Consider the following 26,823-nt stretch of genomic DNA (forward strand, 5'->3'; position numbering starts at 1 on the left):
TATCTCTGCCCCATGGGGCCCATCGTTTTGGTACACAGGTGGAGGTCCCCAGGGCAGCAATGGCCCCACAAGCTTTGCCCAGCTGCTTAGCTGTTGCCCTGGGCCTCTGTCACGTCCCATCTCTGTTCATGCATGTCTGCGTGGGAACACGGGCACACACGTGCCCCTCCAGTGCTGCTCCGCTCTGTCTGTGCACAATGATCAAGGGCGGCAGCGCAAGGCAAGGGTTAAAGCAGTGCGATGGGCATCACAAACCAGAGCATGGAGGAGGGTGAGATGCATGTGCCTTCGTTCCCCTGCAAGTGTGCGGGGGTCTGAGCCCTCTTCCAGCCCAGACCAGCCTCTCCAGCCCCATGGCTGGTTTCTCCTGCTGTCGCAGAGCAGTTGGAGCCCTTGGTGGAGGGCTTTGGGGAAGGGCATTGCTCATGGGCATATGTGTTCCTTGTGGTCAGTCTCGTTCCTTGTACATCAACAGCAATGTGCTGGGTGTCTCATTGCACAGAGGAGGGGTCAGGACCGTTGCCTTCCTGTTCTCTGCATGTAAATCCATGTCTGAAGCCAGGTCTCTGCATGAAGACAACAGGGGGGCAAAGTTTGTGCTCTCTTCCTGTCTAAAGCTACCATTTAGCAGCTGAGTGCAGCACCCTCAAGAAGACATCAGAAGGGTCTTGAAGCTGGAGGGTCTGAGCAGCCCACAATATGCCAGAATCTGCCCAGGCAAACACCCCAGACCGGTAGCACTGTGATGCTGGGGGCATGCTGACTGCCACAGCATCCGCTCGAGCGTGGGGCTGCTGTCATCGCGTGCACTCTGCCTGCTTTCCTCCAGATCAAAGAGTTCAGCTGCAGCTGGGTTGGGATTTAGAGCCCTCCCACAGATTGCGTATCTGTTGATCCAGGATGGAGCTGGTACAGCCACCAGTGTGTGCTGGTCTGAGCCTCTGGCAGGTCTGACCTGCCCCTTCATCCAGTGCCAGGGTAATTCCTCCCCTGCCCTCGCTTTTGTATGACCTCCAACACCTTCCTTGTGTGTCCAGCAAGACCCTAGTGTCCTCCCACACAGAAGCATCCCCAGCTCTGAAAGACAAGTCCACTCCGTTTAGTTTTGTCCCAGCTGACGCCCACCTTGTCAACCTCTGGAAGTCCAGGGTTCACCAGGTGTGCATGTCAGCATCCACCTCTCACACTAAGGGGACAAGTGGCCAGAGAGAGCCACCTGGTGACCCCCAACACTGCTTATCCACACTTCAAGCTGCACCCTGTGTAGAAGGGCCGGACCCAGCCCCTAGAGCCAAGCCTGGATTCTTCCCAGGATGGGTCATCCTGGGCAGCTCACTCAGGGCAGAGCTCATAGGGTGGGTGTGCTCTGCAGACCAGGGATGGAGAGGAGGACAACATATTCCTCCGTACTGGCAGCGCAGTGTCTGTCAGGTGTCCGTCGTTATGCCAAGTGTGTGCCAGGGTTTTGCTATGTGGAGAAGGCAGTATCGCTTCCATGGGGCTTCTTCCTGGTGCAGGGATAAAGGAGATAGCAGCGAGGCGGCCAGCCCAACGCCATCAGGGTGAAGGACGGTTTCCTGCCCATCCACCCCAGCTCTGCAGCCCGCAAGGGCCCATCGCTACTCCTGGCCACAGTGCAAGGTGCTGGTCAATGCTGGGGGCTTCGCACAGGTGCTAACTGGGAGCCACGCCAGCCCTTGTCCAGCAGCCACGGGCAACCCATGTGTGCCAAGGGGTGTTCCAGCATTGTGTGTCCCAAGTGTGCCCTGTGTATATATATTGATATATGGTGCATACAACAGGCTGAATGCATCAGCAGCTTCTCTCCGTCTGAGAGGCGTCCCGTGGAGCTTTACCGTGCCATATTTGTGCCGCTGTCTGAGGGGCCTGTGTGGCATCTTGCTTAGCATCTTATGAGCTCTGAAGTTTGTAATGAAGTGTCAGCAGTGGTGGTCCCAGGGGACGGGCCGTCCGCTCCCCTCGTCCTTGGTCCCTGTGCAATGGCTGTCTGTGTGAGGGGCTCACCCGTTCTTGGCCTTTAACCTTCTCCAACTCTTTCTTCCAGATCTTTGGACCCCCCTCACTTATCCCTCAGATATTTACCCATGGAGAGCAGGTACCATCCCGCTGGCGTTTCCTTCTTCCTTCCTCACGGAGCTTGCTCGGGTCAGCCTGGACACCCATAGCAGGGTGTGAGGCAGGCTCTTGGGTCAGCCCATGCCCGGGACCAGCAGCAAGAGGAGGAGGAGGGGGAGGAGGAGGAGGAGGAGGAGGAGGAAGAGGAGGAGGAGGAGGAGGAGGAGGAGGAGGGAGCAGCGCTCCCGGCCTGGGCACTGCAAGGCAGCTGGAGAGCTTGGTTCCCCCAGCCCTGGCAGGGGGTTAGGGACCATCAGTTTTAGGGGGAAAGTAGATGAACATTTTGACCCAAACCTTGTGGAGCTCAGATGCCAAATCTGGGCAGCAATACTGTCCTTGAGGGCAAAGAAAGGGCCAGGAGAGATGGAAGTGGGCAGCAGGGCCAATCTCAGCATCTCTTATCTGTATTTCATAACGTTCTGCTTTAGGCTGGCTCTGGTTCAACCCGGGTAAGCCCCTCCTGAGTCCAGGTTTGACCAGCCGTTGCTACTGGAGAGTAGGGCAGGGCCAGAGGCACGGGTGGGATGGAGACGGGGCAGCAGGAGAAGCAGGGAGCAAAGCTGGCGCAACTTGCCATGGCCTGCCGCCAAGCCCTCTCCTGGTCCCCCGCTGCAGACGGGGCTAGGATGGCTTCCCAATGGTGCCACCCACAACCGGCCTGTCCTTGGTCAAGCCTGGAGGCTGCCCCTGTAGCCCACACCTTCCCACCTTCTCCCTCCATGCTGCAGCCTGCTGTAGGGCCAGGCCATTTCTCCCCACCAAGGAGCATGCGTGCCACGGTAGGGTCTTGCAGCTGAGGCTGGGGTCTCCCAGCTGTGCTGGTGAGGCAGGGGGACCTGTCAGAGGCTGGACAGGGATTTGAGCCTCACGTGCTCTCAGCTTCTCCATCAGAGGCTGGGGGGTGTTTTGCAGACACTGTGGTGGTAAGTCTCTCCTACTCCACAAGCAGGGATTCTCTGGCCTTCAAGGAGTGTTCCCTCTTCCCTCTCTCTTGGCAGAGAGCTCAGGCATCCTGCATCCCACCAGCACTGACCACTGCACCTCCCGGTCTCATCTGCCATAGGTGGGACCATGCAGGGGTGGCGGCAGGGCGACTGCAGGGAGAGGAGCCGGAGAGGAAGGGAAAGGGCTGCCTGCATGCAGGGTTGACTGGCTTTGCTCCTCTTCCCGTGCAGGCGCCGGAGCCGGAGCTGGGAGAGCAGTACGAGCCAGTCTGCGACTCTACCTACAGCGAGGCCGAGTCAGCCGCCGCGGAGGTGCTGGACCTGCCGCTGCCCAGCTATTTCCGCTCCCGGAGCCACAGCTACCTCCGAGCCATCCAGGCAGGCTGCTCCCAGGAAGAGGACACGGGCTCCGTCCGCTCCATCTCCCCTCCGCCAGCAGGCAGCCTCAGCGGCAGCAGGACCCTGCCCACCAACAGCAGTGAGTGCCAGCGTCGGCAGGGAAGTGGAGGGGAAGGGGCGCGAGGCCAGCGGGGACAGGGGATACTGCTGCCGGCTGCCTGGGAGGTGTCAAGCATGAGGCGCTGGGCTCAGATACCTGTACGTCCAGCCACGGTTGTCCAAGACTTGTGGGCTTACGGGGGCTTGCTCTGTGCCAGAGAGGGAGGTCAGCAGCCAGGCATGCTGCTAGGATGGCTGGGGCTGGATGTCCAGATGCGGGCGCTGAAATGGCAGACAGGCTGTGGTTGCTGGGATCTGGCCAGCACTGCTGACGTGACCTGCAGAGGTCCAGGAGAGCTCAAAGTCTTCACTCAGTCAAGCCAAACCCAGGCCTGAGAGCTGGAGCTGGGAGCACCCCGTAGGATGCCCACCTTGCCCAGGAACACTGGCTGCCCTCTCTGCCTGAAGTCCTGTGGGGCTGCAGGTGCAGCAGGAACCTGCAGCACAGGCAAGCAGCCCTGCTGCCCTACACCATCCATCTTCCTCCTCCTCCTCTCCATTATGCATCTCTTATTACCCCAATCCAGGCTACAATTGACAGGCTTGACCTCTCTCTGAAACTGTCAGGAAAAAAATCAGGGACTCTGCACTGGTTTCCCCAGGATCTGAGCATATCCTGATCTCTGCAGCCCCTTCAGCCAGAGGCAGAAACTGGGGCTGACGGAAGGAGGGAGGGCTGAAGGCATCTGGCCCCAACCCTTAGTGATGAAGGTGTGACAAGGATTTGAGGTTCACCATAAACTTCACAAGTTCCCGCACAGGGCAGGAGTCCTGGAAACAGGCCTGGGGAATCGGATCTGGGGGAAAAGGCGAATGGTGTGAATTTGCCACCTCCAGACCCACAGGGTTTGTGATTTTGCCCAGCAGAGTCACAGGCAGGTCTGACCCTGTGATCCACGCCTCTCCTGGAAGGGCTGTGGGAGGCAGGGAGGAGCATTGCCTGAGCTGCAGCCCGTGAGGGCAGGACCCCCGCCAGGCTGGGCCTGAGCAGCACAGCCCAGGCAGCAGCGTGCTGAACGTGGAGCTCGCCAGGGCAGCTCCTGTGCCAACCAGGCGACTCCCCAGCTCCATGCAGCGGTGGAGCGGTGCTGTGTGTTGGGCTCACCGCGCTCACCCACGGTCCCTTCCCCTGCAGGCAGGGCATAAGAGGTAACTGGCAGACAGTGTCGCCCTGGTGCACTCAGCCCTCGGGCTGCTGCCTAGAGACCAGTCTTTCAAAATCTTCTGACAGTGAGATGCTGGGAGTTCATCCTTTGGCTGGACTGGCTCCAACTTCTTTCTCTCCCAGAGACAGAATTGCAGCAGCCACGTAGGTGTCTAATGCATTGAGTCCTATTTGCTCCTCTCCATCAGATGTACATCGACTAGAGATCCCAACATCCCTGGTGTGGGGTAAAAACAGGTCTTGCTCTGAGTTTCAAGGCACTAATGAGCCTTCCTAAGCTCCAGAGCGCAGCAACCTGCCGCCTCAGTGCACTGAACGATCAGCAGCATTATACCCAGCTCCAGGTGCCCTGCCTGGTGCTGGATGCGGGCACTATTCATTCCAGGCCCTTCTCTTTCAGTTAGTAGGTACTGTACTGGACGAGAGCCTGGCCTTTCCCTCGGATGTGAGTCAGGATTGACTCCATCCCCCGGGGTAGGAGCGAGGCCACAGGCAGCCCTGTTCAGCTGGTGTTTCTCACCAGCTGGGCCGTCTCTTCCAGGAGGCAGCTCCCAGCGCCGCAGCAGAGTGGGTCTCTTCACCAAACGTCTGGCCGGAGCCGGGGCTGCCCACGCTCCCCAGCAGGACCACTATGCCCACCTGCAGTGCTGCCTGAGGAGGCTCCTGTGAACATCCCATGCATTCAGCACCCAGCAAGGTGGAAGCAAGGAAGGCGAGTGCTTTGTCCCAGGATGTAAATTAGCCAGGATGATGGGATCACGGGCTCAAGACAGCAAGGAATAGCAAGGGCTGCTCAGACCTTGCAGTGCTGGGAAAGCCCAGGAGGGAAGAGTTGCAAGAGTTGGTTTTGTGTCTCATCCTAAAATGAGCTGGTGCTGGCTCCCCACTGCAAAGACCAGCACCACCCTGGCCCAGGGACATGTTTGGTGCAGCCAGGCTCCACCTGTGGCTACCTTTACCAAAGCACCATCTGCAGCAGTGGCTTCACCCCCCAGTGATCCACGCCTCTCCTGGAAACACATGCAAGGGCTGTGGGAGGCAGGGAGGAGCATTGCTCTGGAGATGCTACTTCTGCAAATGGCTCCTGAAGGCCTGAGCAGAGCCACTAGGTTCAGCTGTGCAAAGCAGCAGTGTGGGGAGCAGCTCTGCTCTCACTGTAGCATTTCAGCTGGTGTGAGGCCTTCCCAGGGTAGTGGGGCGTGAGAGCAGGCTCCGGAGAGTCGGCAGGCTCTTGCCAGAAGAGAAACCTGTTACCTTTCCATGATGCTTCAAGTCACTTGATCTGCATCACTTTTGCTTCATTTTCTTCAAGGCAGCCTGTGTCCCTCTTGGCTCCTGGGCAGCCCCGGTGCTCTGGGTGAGGCTCGACTGTAACGCAGGGCACAAGGAGCTGAGGGGTGCCATCCTGGGAACAGTTTTGGGAACTGGTTACAAAAGGTGGTGCCTTGCTGTTCCCAGACCTGGCAGTGCCTGGACAACATGCCAGGCAGACACCAGAGCAGGCAGGAGGAGTTCGTCATTGTCAGGCTGGTCTTGGCATGAGCCACAGAACATGCTAAATGGGGCAGTTCAGAGCAGCCTCCGCACACCTGACGCGGGTAAACCTGCTGGAGCGCAGCAGTGGGCTGCTGGTGGGAGCCAGGTCAGAGCCCTGTTCCAGCAGGGACAAGCAGGAAGGGGAGCACTGGCAGCCTTTATGCCCGGCTCCAGGCCTTCCCACCCAGAGACACACCCATGCTCTCATGTCTCCCCTGGAGAGGTCTGCACTCCAGGGTCATCACAGTCAAAGTCCGCAGGATGAGACAGGGACTGGAAGAGATCCCCTGGGAGGGATGGGGCTGCTTGCTCAGCCCCATCCCTCCTTCCTACCACCCTCTCTGTTCTGCTTCTGTCCCACGCTCTTCCCACCCTGGCTCACCCCACTCCCTGCAAGCCCACCCCTGCTCCTTGCTGGCAGTACAGCCCATGCTGAGCTCAGCATTGCTGCAAATTTAGGCTAACATCAGGAAGCAACAGCAGGAATAGCACAGAAGGGGACTTTCAAAATGACTGGTTGCCACCTCTCTCTGACGTGGCCCGGCAGAGATCTGCTGATTTTCAGAACATCCTCCAGCTCTTTGCATTGGCTGCTGGGGTTTGGGGAGGGAAATGTTTTTGATTGAGGGGGTGGGGAGCAGAGAGGAGCATCTGTGTTTGCGCGTGTGCATGATGAGGAAGGCAGGAGGCATATCTGGACAGCAGTCACACCTTTAATCAGCCACCTGGGCTCAATTCCCCCTGAAAATGTGCATCACAGAGGCTTTAATTGGTTGGTGTTGTACAAGAGGGGTCTCCTGAGCAGCAGATTGGTACTTCTCAGCTTGACAGTATCAGTCTGAACCAAGAGAGAGAAGTGGGTGCACCATTGTCTGCAGACCTAATGGTCGCTCGTGGCCTCTGCTCCACGCAGGGCTCTGGGATGAAACAACTGAGAGCCCTCACCTGCTCTCTTCCCACAGACACCCTCCTGCACCAACACCCGTGCACCAGCCCAGGGGAACATGCCCAGTCCCTGAGAGAGGGATTTGGTTTCTTCTGTGTAGGGACACATCCTAAAGAAGCGGCGGCGGCAGCAATGCTGTGAGCGACACAGGCTTCTCGTTCTTTGAGGACAGCATGGGGGTTGAATTGTGCAGCAAAGGGATTCAGCCACCAGCTGAGTGCACGAGGAGGTGCGGTTAGCTCCATTTCATGGAGGGGTGCCAGTCTCGGGGTCTGCGTGGGGAGCACGGCCGGGCGGGAGAGCCTTGACAACTGTCACACCTCTGACAAGCCAGTTCCTCCCACAAATGCCTGTGTCACTTGTGCATTACAAGGCAATTAGCTTCCATTTGACAGCCATCGAGACAGATGATGAGCTGCCCTTGATCAACCTTAAACAAAGCTTTGTGCTTGCAAAGCCGGGGACTCAAAAGCCCCAGTGAAACCTATTCATCTAATTGCCAGGCGTTCAGCCGACAGCCACTTTGGCTCCTGAGCATTACAAAGGGCTCCCCAGCTCCTTCTTATTAGAGGCAGCATTGGGAATTGCTTGCTTAATAGACTGCTTGCAATACAGAGCTGAATATTTGATGTCCAGGGGAAACAGGAAAGCAGAGTTGAGCAAAGCACAGCAAAAGGAGGTGAGAATCCCCAGTGCAGAGACCCCAGCCCAGCCTCCACCCAATACGCCCGTGACAGCAGGGAAAGTTCACACCAAGCCAATTCCTACTCAAGTTCTTCCCTGTCCTCCCTATGCCATCTGGTAATGTCACCTTTGCTCAGAGCATCCGGCCGTGGGATTCAGCAGCTTGTTCCCAGAAAGCTCAGGTGCCCGGCTCCTTATCCTGTGCCCAAATCTCTTCCAGGGAGGCCAGGGAATCCAGCTCTGCCTCCTCCTCCAGGACTGGGCTGTCTTTGTTGATCTGTCTTACCAATGGATGTCCCTGAGAGTATGAACCCTCCTGTTCTCCCTTTCTGCTGACCTTGTGATGGCAGCTCTGGCTGCAGGCCCCCAGCACAGCCCAGCATAGGAACCACAGTACCTGGAGCAGAAGGAGCTCAAGAAAGCTCAAGAAAGTTAGGCCAGCCTAACCTTGATCACAACCAGAGCCAGGCATAAGGCTCATCCCTGAGAGCTGCCAGCACTCCCATAAACAACTGCCCGGGCTGCACACACCTTGTGCCCATCCACATGCCAGAACTTTGCCAAGCCCAGGCTGGGCATGAGAGCACTATCCGGGAGAGATACTCCCCAGAGTCATGACAGAATAGCCACCCTTCTGACTCTAACCTGCTTTGTCTTCTCTGTATTGCTTTTGTTTTCTTTTCATCACTAACTTAGAGAGATGGCTCCCAGGACCACTGCTGTGCTGGGAACCCTACCCCGCTCCAGGAGAAGGCAGATCCCAGCCTGGTTCCCCAACACTGATGCTCTTGCAGTGGGAGCATGGTTGTGCTCAGTGGAGGAAAGACAAAGTCTCTGCACACCTCCATGCAGTGTCACAGCACAAACCATCGTCGTGCTGACCAAATCCCCAAGGGCTGGTTTGCTGTGGGACAAGTTTCCACAGCTTCTGGGAAAGTCACATAGCACTGGCTTGTGAGGGATGGGTACAGACACCCTTCCTCCTCCTCCTCCTCTGTGTGCAGTGATCACCTGGTCTCTGGGATCAAAGTTCTGCTCCTCTCCTCTCTCGGCTGTCACGGCCTTCTCTTCTTTGTGGGGAAAAAGTAGCAGTGTGAAGGCAAAGGAAAAACCAAACCAAGCCAGGACATATTGTTCAGCCTGGCGTGAGTGGCTGCAGCTGAGGAATAAATCACCGCTGTGGCCCTTTTGCTAATAGCATCAGCCAGAGCTGACCCCATATGGCCTTTGAGGAGGGAGACTGTTACCATTTCCTTCAGATTTTCTCCTTCTTTTTGACCTAGATTTCACGTTCCAGAAATAGCTTTCTCTGACATACCAGCAGGAAAGGGATTAGAGAGACTGTGTGTGTGTGTGTGCGCACACGTGTGCACCAGGGAAAGATTTCTGTTGCATGCTCCTTCAGTGTTTGTAAGGGAAAAAAATGGTACCCATACATGTTCCATTATCTATTCATATGTCTGTAGGACACAAAGAAATTTATGACAACTGTTTGTCTGCACGCTTACCTGTTCATTTTCACCCTCTAATCTTTTCCTTGTTATTATGGAAATTCTACTATCAAGCCCTGTGCCCAGACAGCACTCCCTTTTCCCCAGGAAGCCTGTACCATGTCTACAACCCCACCCTCCCAACTCCACCACCAAAAACAAAATATATCTGTCCTTCTGCCTCAGCAAAGCTGAGCTTGATGCTCTTTGCTGCCAGGTTTCAGCTCCACTACAGGCAGCACACAGCACAGCAGGCTCTCCTTCTGCTGCCTGCTGTGTGCATGTGTCTCTCTGGCACCCAGGAATGGCCGCAATGGGTTTGAACCCCACAGAAATGTCACTTGCTCAGATTCCTAGGAAGAGGGGAGCTGCAGCCCACACGTGATGCTGTGCCAACACAAGCAGATGCAAGGGCGATGGAAGCGGCTGCCCATAGACTTAATAGAATCATAGAATCATAGAATGGTTTGGGTTGGAAGGGACCTTGAAGATCATCTAGTTCCAACCCCCTGCCATGGGCAGGGGCGCCTTCCACTAGACCAGGTTGCTCAAAGCCCTGTCCAACCTGGCCTTGAACACTGCCAGGGATGTGGCATCCACAACTTCTCTGGGAAATCTGTTCCAGTGCCTCACCACCCTCATATTGAAGAATTTCTTCCTTATATGTAACCTAAATCTACCCTCTTTCAGTTTAAAACCATTACCCCTTGTCCTATCACTACATGCCTTTGTAAAAAAGTCCCTCTCCAGCTTTCTTGTAGGCCCCCTTCAGGTACTGGATGGCTGCTGTAAGGTCTCCCCTGAGTCTTCTCTTCTCGAGGCTCAACAACCCCACCTCTTTCAGCCTGTCCTCATAGGAGAGGTGCTCCAGCCCTCTATTATCTTCATGGCCCTCTGGACTCCAGGCTCCAACAGGTCCACGCTGGGGACCCCAGAGCTGGATGCAGCACTCCAGGTGGGGTCTCACCGGAGTGGAGTAGAGGGGGAGAATCACCTCCCTCAACCTGCTGCCTACACCGCTTTTGATGCAGCCCAGGATACGGTTGGCCTTCTGGGCTGCGAGTGCACATTGCCAGGTCATGTTGAGCTCCTCATCAACCAACACCCCTCCGTGTCCTTCTCCGCAGGGCTGCTCTCAAGCCATTCACTGCCCAGCCTGTATCTGTGCTTGCTATTGCCCCAGCCCACGTGCAGGACCTTGCACTCGGCCTTGTTGATCTTCATGAGGTTCACATGGGCCAACCTCTCAAGCCTGTCAAGGTCCCTCTGGACGGCATCCCTTCCCTCCAGTGTGTCGACCGCACCGCACAACTTGGTGTCTTCAGCAGACTTGCCGAGGGTGCACTCAATCCCACTGTCCACGTCACCAACAATGATGTTAAACAGTGCTAGTCCCAATACCAACACCCGAGGAACGCCACTCGTCACTGGTCTCCACCTGGACATCGAGCCATTGACCACAACTCTTTTAGTGCAGCCATCCAGCCAATTCCTTATCCACTGAGTGGTACATCTGTCAAATCCATGTCTCTCCAATTTAGAGACAAGGATGTCATGCAGGACAGTGTCAAACGCTGTGCACAAGTCCAGGTAGATGACGTCAGTTGCTCTTCCCTTTTCCACCAATGCTGGGAATATACTGGGAAGTGAGCAAGGCTCCAAGGTCCTGGCCAAGCCTGCTTTCTCCCAGTGGGGGGTCATCTACAAAGAATTAGAAAGAAAGGCAGCTGCCAGCATTTTCCTTTGGTGATATAGTCAGAAAGCCAAGTCCTTCTTGTTCCTTGCTTTTATCAGACTCGATGGCAGGAAAGGGAGTCGGTAGTGCTGTCCTTGTGGGAGAGAAGGAGAAACTGAAGCACCAAGGGGTGCCTCAGCTTGCTCAGAGCCTCTGGGAGAGCAGCCGCAGTGAGCCCATGCGTGTGTGGTGCTCTGCCCATGAGGCCGCGCTGATCGGAGAGCAGTGTGCCAGCAGATACCTACAGCCTCTTCTTAGGCTGAGGGGCCTCACAGCATCCCAGCACACTGGCCCTGCTGCCATCCATGTGAACGGGGTGAGCACGGAGCTGCCCTGGTGCCAGGCAATCACAGATGCTGCTTTCTGTCCCTGCTGTTGGCGATGCTCAGCACCTCTCTGGTTCTCCCTCCCTGGCCGCAGAGCTCGTGCCATCGCTGGAGCAGCCCAGCAGCGACCAATGACAGTCTTAGCTAAGACAAACACACGTGCCAGGACAGTGAGACTGGATGAGGTTTAGTAAGGCCATGCACCCAGGCCTGAGCATTTGCAGGATTTCAGACAGTGCAGGCAAATGAGGATTTCTTTGTGCATGTTTCTCATGGTCTGGGTTGCTTTTCCTCTCCTTCATGCTTTTCCATTATTTTTTCCATCTACTGAGCCAGGGTATTCCTGAGGGTTCAGGCAGAGATGGGCTCAGAGATCTTTGCAGAGCTACTCACAGCCCGTGTGGATGAGGGGCTCTCAGTCCAGAGCTGCTCACCACTCCCAAGCCTGGAAGCAGTTCAACTGAAAACAAGTTTTCTTGTTTTTCTTGGTAGGCAGTGGAAAGGGGAGGCCCTGGGCTGCAGATCCCCAGCCTCAGGGCTGACTCTCTGGCAAGACCCTCCTTCAGGCCCACTTTGCTGCTCTGCTTCTGGGAGCAGAAGCAGCACATCCACAGCGATTCCACCACTGAAAGCCGAGGGTGGTGGTAGCTCAGCCCTGCCTGCTGGAGCTGGCAGCACACGAGCTCAGTGTGGTGTTTCCCTGAGGCGCTTTGATCTCTCCTTGCTGCAGACTTCTCCACTGAGAACCATGAACCCAGTGAATCATAAATAAATCAGAGCATCCAAGGGCTGAAGGTAACAGTGAGGAGTTGGGGCACCACACGTGCTCCTGGCGGGAGCCACGCAGCAACACCGCTACCTGCAAAGCCACAAGCCCTGCCCGAGGACAAGCACCCTGCAGGCAGCACTGTTAGGCAGCGTCCACGCCACGCTGGGCTTGCAGGCACCCGCTGCTCCCATTTCGCGCCAGACCTCGCGTGGCGTGGCTCTGGCCTCACGGACGTCTCCCCCCACCCCACAGCCTGGACAAGCCTCACGCTCAGCTCCAGATGTCTCAACATGGGATCTGAGGGACGGAGCCGGACACTACTCCAGCACCCAGCACGTCCGTGCCCCTGGTGCCAAACCCAGTGTGCCTCTGTCTGGCCGGGCTCTCACTGCAGCCTGCGAGCTGTACCAGCCTTGTTCCCCTCCGCACATCCGTCTTCCATCATCCCTGCTCAGGCAGCCTCATGGGGAGGCAAAAAGCCTGGGCGTCAAGCACAGCAACAGCACCCAGTGGAGTGAGGCTCAGCTCCCTCTCCCCAGGCCTGTCAGGATGGAGCTCAGCTGGTAGATCTGTGACCAGTGGGAAACACCCGCCCAGGGAAACATCCACTTGCCCACTGGTTTCTTCTCCATTTATTCGTCTCCGCATGGAGATGCTCCTGCCGCTAACGCTGCGCTCCGGCAGTGGGCCCGTGGCAGCACTCGCACCTCCCAGCTCGGGACCCACAGCGCGGGAGGGGGAGCGGAGCGGGGCGGGGGTAGGTGCCTCTCAGCCAAACCCACTATTGCGCGCGGGTGAGAGACGGGCCGTGCTGGGGAAAATGTCCCCGCGGCTCCCACGGCCAGGAACAGGAGACAAAGCTCCCGCGCGGGGGTGGGCGAGGCGCCCGCTTTGTTCAGCAGCGTTTGGCTGCCCCGCTCCTGCCACGCATGGCGCTGCCACCCGCGGCAGCTCGAGTGCGGGAGCGGCAGCCGCCGCCTCTGCCCCTGCGTCCCCTCCCCGCCCCCGCTGCGGGGGGGACGCGGGGGTCCCGGTTACCGCTGAGATACGCGCCCGACCGCCGTGCTCCCGGCGAGCGACCGCGGGCGGCGGCGGGGGCAGCACCGCGTGCGGTCCGGAACGGGCCGGGCCGGGCCCAGCGGGCGCCGCGCCGCGGGAGCGCCCCGCGGTGGCGGGGGGCGGGGCCGCGCCTGCGCGGGGCGTGGCGGTGACGCGCGGGGCGTGGCGGGGCGGGGGTTTAAGGCGCGGCCCCGCCCGCGGCGCGCAGCCGGAGCGGCGGGCGGGCGCGGTGAGTGCGGCGGTGGCTCCGCGCGTCTCCTCCCTCCTCCCGCCCGCGGCCGCAGGAGCAGCCGGCGCGGCCCCGGCCCGCCCTCCTCCTCCTTCTCCTCCTCCTCCTCCCGCCGGGCACGGCCCGTCCTCCCCTCCGCGGGACCCAGGCCCAGCGCCCCCGCGCCCCCGCCCCGTTTTCTCCGGTCCCCTCCGCCCCTCCTTTGTGTCTCCCATGGCTTTGTGTCTGGAGCTCCTCAAGCAATGTGAGTGACTGCCCGGGGCGCGGCGGGCGGGCGGGGGGCCGGGCCCTGCATGGCTCCGCGGCGGGGATGCCGCGCCCTGCCTGCCTGCTGCTGCCGCCGCCGCCGCTTGCCGGGCCCGCCGCCCCGCCGGGATCGCAGGTGGTGCCTCCGCTTCCCACGCGTGTCTCGCCCCTCCGTGAGGGGAGCTGAGTGGCCGCGGCGGGAGGGCTCCTGCTGCCTCCGCGCTCGGCTCCGGGGAGGGGGGGTTGCCCTGTCCTCCCACGCATGCCGCTTTCGCTGCGTGGGGTTCCGCGTCCCCGCGGGGAGAGCCGGGCCCTGCGGGGGGGGGGTGGTGAGCCTTGCCTGGGAGGGGGCGGCTGCTCAGCCCCGCCGCCTCCCGCCGGGAGCTGCCCCCGGCCTGCGGGGCCAAGCGGGGTCGTGGCGGGTCAGGCCGGGTCCCTGCGCCGGTGCTGAAGGCCTTTGAGGGGTCCCCGGCTGCGGGAGGAAACAAAACAGTGCTTCACCGAATGTGTTTCCCCCCCCGCCGGGGACGGGGACACTGACCCTTTTTTAAGGTGATGTTTGGATTCCTCCTTCCCTTGGGAAGAGCAGAGCATTGTCTGAGTGAGGTGCGAATGCCGGAGGCTGACGTTCGGCAGCGCAGCAAGCCGGCACCTCCTGGCCAGCGCAGGCTTTGCAAAGCCTCTCTTTTAGCCTGGGAGAACAGGTCCTGGCTGAGGCTGCCCCAGTTGCACCCCAGTGTTGAGCCACCCTACCCCGTCTAAGCGTTTAGGCAGAATGCCTCTGAATTTAACTGCGGGTGTAGCTCAGGTATCAAAGTGTTGGAGGTGGGAATGTTAACGTTGGTTTTGAGCAGTAAGTAAATGTAGCTCTTAATTTCTACCCTGGTCTTCATTAAGAAGGTTGTGTCCAGGACTAACAGCACTGATTCGGCAAAGGTACAGACCTTGACCCCTGGTTGCGCTGGATATGTGTATTTGAGATGGGAATGGAATTAGGATCTCTAACTCCTGGGCTGTAACTTGCCACTTGGTAGAGGAAAAGAAGAAAAGGGGGGGTGGAACTACAGCATGTGGCATTGGATCCTAAAATACATTCTAGTCACATGGGATGATAACAAGCCAGATTGCCAATTTGTGTAAGCTGGCAGACTCGACTCCAGAGGGTCCAAATTACTTAGCTGGTAATTGCTCTTCCAACAGGAATTTGGGGCTATGAAGTTACACGTTCTTGAATATGTGGGGAAAAGTAAGCCTAACTACTGATCAAATCTCGCCTGCTTGTCTTTGAGATTAAGATAATTTACGTGTGCGTAATCTGCAGTGGTGTCCAGATATTTGGAAGAAGATTAGCTGCAGAATTTGGCTGAATTTCCATGTTGCAGTCATGGAAAACCTAAAAGCTCACCTTTAAGGTGCAAGTGCAAAATGGTTATATGCTATTTTTGCATCTGTGGTTTGCTTGTTCTGTTGTACTGTGGTGGTGGCAGTATAAGAGTTTTTGGTGTAGCTGAAGGCCCTGGGAAGTGCTGGGGTGTAGCTACTGTGCGGTGTGCTGGTTTTGAAAGGACAAGAAGACCCTGTGCAGCCCCTGCTAGATCTTTGTCAGCAAAGGTGATAATGCAAGAACTTGCTTTCTGTTATATGTGGATTGACTGTCTGGAGAATACTGAGAATATGATGGAATTTGGTAAACCATGGAGCCAACAGGTACCTTTGTGGAACTTGATTGGCTGTAGGTGGTGTCCCGGCCCTCTAGCTGACAGGGCAAACATCGTCAGCTGCTGGGGAGAGCTTGCGTTTTGCTTTGCAGCTGTGTGTGAGTCAGTAGTTGGAGACTCAGTTGCTTAATCTGTGCATGCAGTTTAGATTTGTGGACACTCCTGACTAGTTAGCTCAAGGTTATTCATCTGCTGCTCCAGCCTAATGTGTAATGCATGGGAGACCTGCTGTTCCCTGAGCTCATTCTTAGCTGTATATTGCTGCCAGAGCGATATGATTTTAAAAGCTCTTAATGGATAACAAATAACTGCCAGGCACTTACAAGTAACTGTATGTCAGTTCTTGTCTCCTGTATAGTTTTTCCTGTTTGAGTCCAGCCCCAAATAGTTTGGAGTAAACTATTCGCTGGACCCTGTAAAAGTTGCTCGGACACTTAAATCCCTTAATAACGCATGGCATGTCTGCCTGCAGAAGTAAGGCTGCAAAGCCGTGCTGCAGCAGGGCTTGGTTTTGTCTCTTCAGGTGATACTTTTGCTCTGTACAACCGGTGCAACAGCCGCAACTATTTTAATGGATTGAGGAGGCATAATTGGATTCAGTGCAGTGCAAGTTACAGTAACATATGTGAGCTGGAAGGATTAAGGCTGTGCGGGCGGGTGGCCTTGTTCAAGGAAAAATCCACTTTAATTTCTGCAGTGACAAGTTGTCAGTGTGTTTCCTATCAGAGCAGATTTAAAAAGGGAGGGGAGAAATACTAAGTATGATTGCTGTTTGCTTTGGAAGGTGATTAGAGTTCAGGCTGTTGGATAGAAGGCTGTAGTTCAGGCTTGGAGATGAGAATGGTGAACTCGGGTCCCTGCAGAAGAGCTCAAGAAAGAATGGGTTTATCCTTCCCTTCTCTCCTGGTCTCCATGCCAGCCTGCCACTGGAGAGGGGGAGAAGTGGGGGACAGAATGACACCAGGGCATTTGACATAAGCTGACTTTAAACAAGAGGAAGTTAAACTATTTGCAGATGGGCTAGTTAACGAGGGGAGAGGGAATTCTGTCCACTTCAATTTGTCTTGCAAAATTAATGAATTGCTGGCCCTTTGGTGCAGATGGGTATGCGAAGTCAGCCTTCTGTCCACTGGAAAAACAGTGAGCAAGGGGAACAATGGCCCCGCAGCTGAAGTCCTGACCTGGGCCTCAGCCCTGTGCTTCACTTCTCTGTGAAGGCACCATTTCAAAAACCTTTGCAATTTCCACTGAAAACAGTGAGGTAACTGCTCAGATACATCTGCCTGTGTGAGTCTGGTCTCTGATTTTATGGGCAACATAAGGTAGGGCCCTACCAGTGTCTATATACCGTGGTGTGGGCTGCTAGTCTGCTATCATGGATAGGTGACAAGCAGTCCCGGGGGAAGTAATGGGCTCCCAGGACTGGAGATTGATTGATCTCTGTAGAGGACAGGGCTGTGGGTTATGGGTTGCCAGGCCTCTTCCTGAATTTCCTTGCAGCACTTAAATACTGTGAAGGAAAACAGCCGAGTTCTGATGCTTCCCCCTAGGGTTCTCGGTGGCAGGCTTGGTCCTGCACTGTGAAATTGCCAGTAAAGGCACAGAGGGGCATATAATCATACTAGGATGCAAGAAGGATGCCTGATACCCGCATGAGTACTTCAGCCTGCACGCTGCTGCTTCGTCTTAGCAGACGGTGCACACAGAGCGTGGTTATCCTTGCTGCTGTACGGGGTTTCTGGGGGTTAAGTTTGTCAGCTCTTCTGGCAACATCAAGAAAATGAACACAGTGTCTTTAAATGGGACTTGCATGAGACAGGCTGTGGCTCGCTGCATCAGACAGCAGAGCTCAAAGGGGGAACGATACAAGGACGCATAAATTTTAAACATTAGCACTAGTATTTACATCAAGGACATGTAGACTGTCTTGTGTATCTTATTTAGTACTCTTCATTAAGACATCCAGGTTTCACTGCAGTGATCTTTTTCTTCTGAACCTAGTTCTGAGAGATCAAAGCTTAAGCTACTGTGTTGTCTCTCCAGTTTAAAGCTGACCAAGAAACTTGAGTGGTGAATATTTCAAAGGTAAATTCCTACTTGTGGTGTGAGTCTGTCAGAGCTGGAATTAAAGCAAAGATTAGATGTCACATATGCCTTTCTACTGATGCACTGTCATAGCGCAAGGCGGTATTTGATGAAAGCTGAAATGTATTTAGGAGTTGATAAAAGGGAATTTTTATTGCAAGTTGTTGTCATAAGATTAGTCAAACTTCTAAGAGAATTATTTGTCTTGGTTTTTATATTCTGGGAGTGATTGAAGAGCTAACTGAATGGAGCCCCACCAGGGCATTTGCTGTGTTCAAGAAGGATCTCCAAGCCTAAAACTTCCTACCCGGGGTGGGCATATCTACAGAGCTGCATTAAACTGAAAGCTAAAATTGGGAAGTTAAAGCATGGATGTTGCATCCCTCTTAGGCTTTATACATAAGATAGCTATCCGTGTCTGAAGCTAGAGAAAGTGTCCCAAAGGCTACTGTGGAGTTGTCCCCAGGGTGGTTCCTGGACCCCCTTCTGAAGGCCCTTGTTAGGGGCCGTGCTGCTGCCCGCTCAGCTGCCAGGTCAGCGCTGCTCTTGTGGAGAACAGCGTGTGTCAGGGCGGCTCGAGCCGGCACACTACCGTAGAGCTGGTCTCCCTTGCCTCTTGTATGGTCACTTGAGTAACTGTTTTGTTGGGAAGCCTTCTCTTCCTCATTTGAACCCTGACACTTTTCTCAGTCTCTCGGCTTGGCCCAGACACAGGGTCCTGAGTCATGACATTTCTGTCCAGGAACCCTTCCAGGTTTCAGTGTGCTCTATTGAAAAGCTACCAGTGCTTTCTTGACTGACCTGCCACTCCAGCAGCAGCTGGCCCAGGCTGGGGATTTTGGCCTCTTAGCGCTGCTACTCTGAGCAAAGCAAGCTCCCTGGCAATGCAGAGCTGGTGTAATGCCCAGCCTTGTACAGCTTGGACTGGGACTTTCCAGGAGGCCAAGTGGATTTGGGGAGATGGGTACTAGTAGAATAGAGCTGGAGAACTTTTCCCCGTACTTGAACAGCTGCTGATTCTGATCCCTTGAGGAAAAAGGGGGTGTTGGTCAGTGCTTGCACCTCCTGAGCTCTGGTCCTGCACAAAGTAGCTACTTTGATTCAAAAGCATTGAGTTTCAGTGGCCCTCAAGGTTGCAGTGTGCCAAGAGCAAGGCCTTGAGCAGGGAAATCCCAGATGCTGGGAAGTAGCAGTCTGCTGACCAGCAGCCTGTTGCCTTGGCCACAGCACTGCTGCTGTTGGCCTTTGCACTTGGCACCAGGCTCCAGTGTCTGTATCTCACTGTCACCCTGCAATCTTCTAGGGCATTCTGGAGGCTGCCGCTGCTAATAGTGGTATTATGCCACACATTAGCTTTTATCGCTGCTCTGTTAACGTGCTTACTGGAGATGAGTGCTGCAAAATACTCCGGGTTGCTAAGGGGAGGCTGCCAAAGCAGGCTCTTACAGCCCTGCTCTCTCACAGGAGTTGTTCTTGCTCAAGTCAGATACTGAATCAGGCTGACTGGGGGGGGAATCAGCCCTTCGGGGGAAGGGAAACAAAGTCCGTATGGCTACCTGTCTTCAGTCCTCTTGCCTGTGTAACTGCTGGTGCAAATGCTCTTCCCTGTCAGCTGTGCAAATTGTGCACACAGTTGCGCGCTTTCAGCAGACACATTCTGTGACAGGCCTGTGTTTCATCTGGCCTGCTTGGTCACTGGTCGGGCATCCAAAACCCACCTCAAAAAATAATGAAAAAATCCCCAATTTTTTGGCCATTCATCTTTATGATCTTTTAATTACTCTTCATAGTGCTGGGACAGTGCCAGTGTGGCGTCAGGGTTGAAGAAATCTGCGAGCTTCAGAAATGGGGGGGAGGCAGTGCATTTTGAGTAGGAACTAGCGCGGGGGGTGGGGGGCAAGGGCAGCCGGGAGCGGGAGCTGCCCCGGCTCCCCGGCGGCCGGGAGGTGCCCGGGCCTTGCCTGGAGTGCCTCGGAGCGGGTTTCTCCCGGCGGCGTGAATCTGAGCCGGATTATCCGGCTCCCGCGGTCTCTGCGGGGTGACTCGGCGGCGCTGCTGATGCTGCGGGGCTCCGGCACCCCCGGCCCTGCCCTGGCGGGGCGCCTGCCCTGCCCCGGGGCCTGCAGGGCGGGTGGGGCGCCGGGGGCCGCCGGGCCCGGCGGGAGGGGGGGGGGGGGGGCGGCCCCGCTCCGCCGGCGGCCGCGCTCCCCGGGGCCCCGGCCCGGCCGCGCCGCTCCCCTCCCGCCGCCCGCGCTTTCCGGCCGCCGCTCTTTGCGGCAGCCGTAGGGCGAGGTAAGCGGCCGGGCCCCCGGGGCGGAGGGCGCTGGGCCGGCTCCAGGGTGGCCGGGGCCGCCTCCCCATACACACACACCCCCAGCACCCGCCCCGGCCTTTGCCGGTGTTTTTCCTGGTTGCTGAGGAGGAGCTGGGAGCGCTTGCGCTGGCCCCCGCCGGGCCGCAGCTGGTGCGGCGCGGGGTGAGGGGACCGCCGCCGCGCTTCGAGCCTCTGCTCGGCCGGGCGCCGTGCCGGGGCCCCGGCGGGTTACACCGGCCTCGGGGGCCGGTAGGGAGCGTGCCCCTCCGCTCCCTGCCTGCCGGAGGGGGTGCCGGGGCTGGAAGGGTAGAGGGCTGTTGAGCATGCAGAGGAAACCCTCCCTAACCTCTCATCTTGGGTGTTAAACAGCAGCACGCTTTAAGAAGAAAGGAGGAAAGTGCCTGTCTCTCTCTTTCCCCTCTAAAGTGCTGTGCCCAGTCCTGCGCGACAGCAGGCTGACAGCTCCATGCAATGAGGCATGGAGCAGCGCTCATTATTGCCCCCAGCACACGTGTGGCACAACTCCAGCGGAGCTGGTGGCGTCCCTGCGAGCTGGTGGTGCTAAAGGAAAGCTCAGCCTAATGAGGCCTCCTCAAATCCGAGGACAGAACTAGGCCAGCCTCTTAGGCTGCTGGTGGTGAGGCAGCAGTAAACTTTGAAGCACTGTCTGCTTTCTTCTAGCACCTCTCTCTGTGCACTTACCTTTGATTTATTTTTTTCAAGGGCTCTGAGTGTCTTGGGTGCTGGGGGAGGCAGCTCTAAAAATAACTTTAGAGGCTGGTTATTTCCAAAGCCGTCATTTCTGCTTCTCTCAGGTTTCTTTCCCTTCTGTAGCTGATGTCCTTTTCCAGTGCTGCAAGGCTTGGTTCATACCTAACCATGTTTTCTGCTCTCTTCTTGTTCTGTTAGCAAACACACTGCGGGTATGGACAATGTTATGTGTTCAGACAGTAGGTGGTTCTGATGATTGCAGTTCTGGGTGAATGAGTTCATGTACCAGGAACACTGAGGCCAGAATGAATTAAAGAATAATGAACTAAAACCTTTTTGAAGGGTAGAACTACAGCTTGTGAAAACTGGAGCCGCTCAGGTGCCATCCTGCAGGAGGCGGTGTGCAGGATTGTGTACATCTGCTGTTTGAACCGATGGTGTTCACAGCTGACAGTGGCTTGAAGCCCTGTTGTCCCATTTCTCTGACGTGTGCCGTAGGATGGCTCGCCTTTAATGGCTGGGTGAATCCTAGCAGGAGCCTTAGTCACTGTTAAGGCATTAACTCAAGTCCTGCTGTTGTGTGTGAAATAACTACCAGGCAGAGGTAGGAGCTCGTAAAGGTGTTGTGCATAAAGACTCTCACTTGGATGGATTATGGCTGAGAACTGCTTTTTTTGCCATTGTTGAGGGTACCTGTTAAATCTATTTTAAGCTAATTCTTATGGTGTGATGCTTTTCAGCATCCCTTTTTTTAAAGCTGACTCAATTAGTTTTAGCCAACTGTGCCCCTTATCACAAAACAGCTGCTAACCTAATTGCTGCTCGGCCTCCACAATGCCACGAGCTTGCCAGTTCTAGCGACCTGCGTGCCCCATTTCCCCTACCAAGAATGACATGCCGCTGTTTCCCATCAAGTTGCAAGAACAGAATAGGTGTGTTGGGTGCAGCTCTCTTTACTCCATGTGGCCTGACTTTGCGCTGTGGCTTACACCTTCAAGCTTGCTTTCTTGGAAAGTATACCCTAAGGTTATTCATGGACTGCTGCAGTGTTTAGACTTGCTTGAGAAAAGAAAAATGCTGTAAATATACTCCTGAATGTTGCTGGTATTTAATGGGCTGAATCTGTAGGCAAAGTGGAGGTGCCTAGGGATTAAAGCCTGACTGTGTACACTCTAAACAGCTGCTCTGCCCTGGGGACTTCCCACTAGCTTTGTGTTGCTCCTGGCCACTCCAGAGTGATGCGGCAGTTGCCTTATCTCTGGGATTGCAGCACGTGCTTCCTGATTAACAGGCACTGTAGGGTGGAGAGTGGAGATCAGTCAGGGAGTCAGATTTGGCTTAACATGCCCCCAGCAGCGCCATAACAACTTAAGTTAGCAGAGGTTGCTCCTGTATGTTTCGTACTTATTTGGAGGTTGAAAACATCACGATGTAGATACCTAGAGGGTCCAGATCTTGTTCATATCATCTGTTTCAAATCCTGAGTGTGCTTCATCCTTGAAGGTGGAGTGTTAGTTGGCATGAGTCACTATGGATTGGCGGCCTTGGGTTGGTTTCTTTTGTGTGTTCCCCCCCCACACACACATGCCAATTGTGGCAAGTTGAAAGGCACTTGGGAGGCTTTGCTTGAGCGTGATGAGCTGAAAAGCCTCCTAAGTGTGTGGGCAGGCAACAGCGGAAAGGAGAACTTGACATAAAGGGAGAAGAAATCTGGATCTCTGATCCAGGCTGTGCTTAGTGTTCTTTAGAGCTGGGAAGAAAGCTATTGATATCATGGGTTTTCCAGTCTAGAAGGGCTTTTTTATACTTAGCCATGGCTGTTTGGGAGTTTTACGTTCACCTGGCAAACTAAAAGCGAGGTGTTTACTGTTGGAAAGATGTACTTTCCATAACAGCTTCTACTATGGCTCCAACCACAAAAGAGCTTTCTTGTTCTAATTGGGCTCCTGCTCTGATTCAGTTGTGTTGCTGTGTCACCATGGAGACAAGTGTGATGTCACAAGCTATGGCATCACTGAAAAGTGGCTGGGAGACAGTTGTTAACATTCCCCCTCACCCCATCCACCCCAGTAATCAATTGCTGGGAGGAGAAAGCAGAACAGCTCAATAGGTTTCAGGGAAGATAGAGAGCTTGTAAATGAGCCTGAATTACAGCTGTGGTTTTAAGGCTGTTCCTTCAGTAGCGATGGTGGAAGAGGTGTAATATAACCACTCTCTTGAAACTGTTTTCATTGCTGTGTGTGTTGTTGAGCTCACTTAAAATGAATAAATGGCAGGAAGCCCAAAATCTCCAGCTATAATTGCTGTGCTGAAGACTTGAGCCCTGTTAACAAACATTGGTGACGCTAAAAACCCAAGTACCCACTAGGCTGTGTTCCAGTCACAGCTGATGGGCGTGGTGCTTCTTGTCTGGGTAACAGGTATACTGAGCTTGTCTCGTTAGCTCTGACATCAGTCAGAAAAGCTGTTGTATCACCAGGGTGGCAGTTTGAAGAACTTTTTGGGGTCTCTTGCCTTTCCAACACTTCTGAGACAGCTGTTTCCATTGTGGGAGTACTTAAGCATGTAATGGCATAGCTGGGCTGCTGAGAGCTATGCGATGAGATCACGAAAGCCAACAGGATTTGACTTGTATGCCCTCGTGTACGAGCTCAGTGGAGACAGTAATGTAGCAGAGAACTGGGCTTCTTTCATGGCTTAATTCTGCTCTTTGCCAAGATGCTGGGAGCTTCCTTATTTCCTGAAATGCCCTGACTCGTCACCACAAAGACTGTGTGAGGATGTGTTCTGCTCTGTATGATCTCTTCCATGCATTTTTCCTCAGCTTCATCCACTTTCTTCCAAGGGGTCTGGTTGAGTGCATGGCACAGTGTGCTTGACACTGTGTCTTGAGCTATAACAGCCTACTCAAATGCTAACTAATCCCTTCCTGATTACGGGCGGCAGGATGCTCTTCGGTGCCTGACCTGTCAAGCAGGTAGCTAATGCTTTCCAGTTATTTGTTGCTTTTGGTAAACAGGCTTTGCCATAGCTGTCCTGGAAGCGTGTTGCCTGTAACTTTTTTCTGTTTTAGTCTGATGCTAGGGAGGGGCCATGCAGATTTTCCCTGTATGTGGGGTATATCTGGAGCTTGGGGGTGAGATTGGGGTGCTCTTGTACTGCTGGGTGCTGGCCGCTGCTGCTGAGCAGGGACCCTGTGCACTGCACCTGCACGGTGTCAGGGCTGGCGCTTGCTTGGCAAGCACCATAGTACATAGTCTCCCTTGTGCTTTGCTTGTTTTAAGCAGCCTTGTATTCAGACAAAAGGACTAAAATTCCATGTAATATGGAGGCTGAAACAAGTTGACTTTTTCAAAGTGTGAAATTTTGGCTGTTTTCCAGCAGTTCTGCTGACACACTTTTCTTCTTCTAACTTCTTTTATGAATTGCTGGGTTTTTAAGATGAAAGGCTGGAGCAGCTCACAGCATGAAAACGAAGTGCTTTTCACCTTGTGTGTTCCCTTGGAACCCTTCATAAGTGTCCTGTTTTGGAGGAAAATGTGTCTGGAAGGCCAGTTGCATTTGGGTCTTGTTAGTTTGTAGTGCTGTTGGTCTTAAAATAGCTAGCTGTCTGGTCAAAGGTGTTAAAACCTGCTTTTTAACCAACACTAGTTAAAAACTGTAGAGGGTAGGAAATGTTTTAATTCCCTCCTGATGTTGGTTGCTTCTGTCCCGATTGCTACAAGGGCTGTGGAGTAACCCCCACCAAGGCTACTTGATCCTAAGACTTCTAGCACTGTAGCTACTATAGAGGAGAAAATTCATGTGTAAAGGTCTGAGGTTGCAAACTATAGTCCTAAACAATTTCAGATGTCACTCAGAAAAAGTTTTAAAAGCTCATCTACAAATTATGCATCCTTTAAGTTTAGCTATATTTTTAGCTTTCATGCTTTCAATTTTTGGTGTGTGTAGGAAAATACCTCATCTATGGGAAAGGTAAGATGAAGTTTCCCTTGATATAGTAAAACAGCTAATTCCAAAGTATTTGGTGTTTTCTATCCAAAGCTATGAATAAATTGCTTCCTAGAAGGAAACTAGTCTTGTCCTTACTCATGGGCTTGTCTAAACACAGTTAACCCCAAGAAATTCCTTTACTACATGAGCAAGTTCCTGTGAAAAGGTGTATTCTTTCAGAATAAGACTCTGCATGGAGTTCCTTATCCCCCGAACTTGTTTGTGCCCTAGGGGCTTAACTGGGGATAATTCTGTGGATGAGTCCATGATCTGATATTCTCACTTGCTCTGTTCTTATGCCAGTGATGACTTTTGGCAGGCTTGAACTCTGACTATACATCAGATAATCTGACCACCATATAATCTCCACTGCTAGGTTCTGAATAATCCATTACGTGTAGCGAGTTTGTTAGAAGATGCTGTGTAGGCTGCTTTTGTACCCCTGACTTTCAAAAACATGAAGAACCTGGCTGAATTAATGGTCCTCTGTGGGGGACCCTGGAAACTCTTCTCCTTCCCCCGTTGCTTCTAGCAGGTAGCTCTTGTTGGTGAGGAATGGGGTCATCCAGCTCTGGAATGGGCGGAACAGGAGCAGCTCTTGTGAACGACAAATCTCTGGCTGTTGCCTGCTATCTGCTTCGTTCTTTCATGGCTGCTGTTCCAAAGCCGGAGGAAGACTAGGTCAGTGTTGTGCTGCTTTGAGGAGCAAGAGATCAGCAGGAGAGGCAGAGACCCCTTCCTGTTGCAGCTATGCAAACACCAATGCACTGGGTGTCCTTGCTCCTGGTCTGCAGCCTCTTAGCTGCTTCTGCTGGCAGACCACCTTGGACTTCAGTGCAGATGCTTTAACCTTGCAATTGCATTGTATGATATCCTCTTCCCCCATGCCAAACCCCTTCCCTCAGTACTTGCAGGTTTCTCGAATCCGTGAGACTGGCTTGGCTGGCATCTATAATTGATGCACTTGCAGAAGGAAAAACTGAGGTGCTAACCAAGGTAGGCTGAGTACTTGAGGATGGGAACAGAAACATGAAACATAATATCCTGCAAACTAGCGTGGTGTTTTACTGAGTTCTCTGGACTTTAGGCATAAGGGCTCATACCTGTCATTCAAACAAGTTTTAAAAGATACCTTTATAGAAGATCATAGAATCACAGGTTGGAAGGGACCTCAGGGATCATATAGTCCAACCTTTCTAGGATGGTAAGCGTATCCAAAGTTAAAAGGGAAGAGCGAAAGGGCGCTGACAATCTTTGCAGAATAACTCTGCAAAATATATGAGATATTAAGGGAAACGCCATTCCTGCCTGAAAGATCAGGTGGTGTAGTGAAAATTGCTACAAGTTTGGGCATCTTACCAGTACTGAAGTTCCAGGCATTCTTTCAGCAGCAGTTGGTTTAGGGTTGTGACACCAAGTGCTTGTTCAGATTGTAAGTCAACAGATTGCATGCCCCAAGCCAGGACCTGGAGATGAAAAGCAAGCTGTCTTGTGTCATCTCTAATGAAGACTTTGAAACTAGAGCTCCCTGATCCTGTAGCAGCAACCGCCATGGCCATGTTTACTTGTTTAAAGGTAAGCAGAGCTGCTGCAGACCTCACCCAGAGTTAGAGGTTAACAAGATATGGATTTGTGCTCACAGGAAACGGTTACAGGAAAAAAAAGTAGATGATGCAGAGCTGTCAGGTGCTCTTAAGTGATGAATAAAAGTGAAGTTACATCAGAATGTCTGGAAGCCTCAGGTTCCTGTCTAGTGAAGCTGCCATGCTTCAGAATTATAGGGTAGGACTTTTTTCTTGGTGTCTGTTCACCTCTTGGTAACTCCTGGTTGGCAAGTGGCAAAAGATAAGAGTCCTTCCCTTTGCTTTTAAAGAAAAATTCATTTGCACTAACTCTCGACCATTCTTTTCTAACCCCTCAGCAGAAGGAAAATACCGTAGTGAACCAAGGTCTGCAGATGCCTGGGCTCTTCCCACTCGTGTTGAGCACTGCTTGCTATGCTGTGTCAGATGCAGGGCAGCCACGAAGTGGACAAGGGTGGCACTTGGCTCTTTCTCAGTCTTAAAGGTCTCCTTGTCTAGCCAGGAGTGACACACTTCAGGGATGTGAATCACTTCTGTATCCGTGGTATTTGCATATTTTAGGTGGACTTCCTGGACTGTGGTTTGTGCAACACTGAGAAACTTAAAAATTAGAAGGAAAGCATAGCTGGATTATACTGTCAGATGCATTGCTTGAT

The 26,823-nt window shown here is 54.1% G+C and overlaps 1 protein-coding gene across 5 annotated transcripts in view; it reads left to right on the forward strand.

Moving 5' to 3' along the window:
* The window catches only part of DLGAP4 (DLG associated protein 4), a 152,571-nt gene that overhangs the window by 89,673 nt on the left and 36,075 nt on the right, over nt 1-26,823 (forward strand). For 3 of the 5 annotated variants that reach the window (XM_064465056.1, XM_064465055.1, XM_064465057.1), the window contains one exon: nt 3,312-3,558. In XM_064465056.1, coding sequence (XP_064321126.1) covers nt 3,312-3,558 — 247 coding nt within the window. Of the gene's footprint in view, nt 1-2,065; nt 2,117-3,311; nt 3,559-13,523; nt 13,762-26,823 lie in introns of those variants that run through there. The other 2 variants (XM_064465060.1, XM_064465058.1) reach the window with 2 other exon arrangements.

The sequence above is a fragment of the Phalacrocorax carbo genome, chromosome 14, assembly GCF_963921805.1.
Source record: "Phalacrocorax carbo chromosome 14, bPhaCar2.1, whole genome shotgun sequence".
NCBI classification, from domain to species: Eukaryota; Metazoa; Chordata; class Aves; order Suliformes; family Phalacrocoracidae; genus Phalacrocorax; species Phalacrocorax carbo.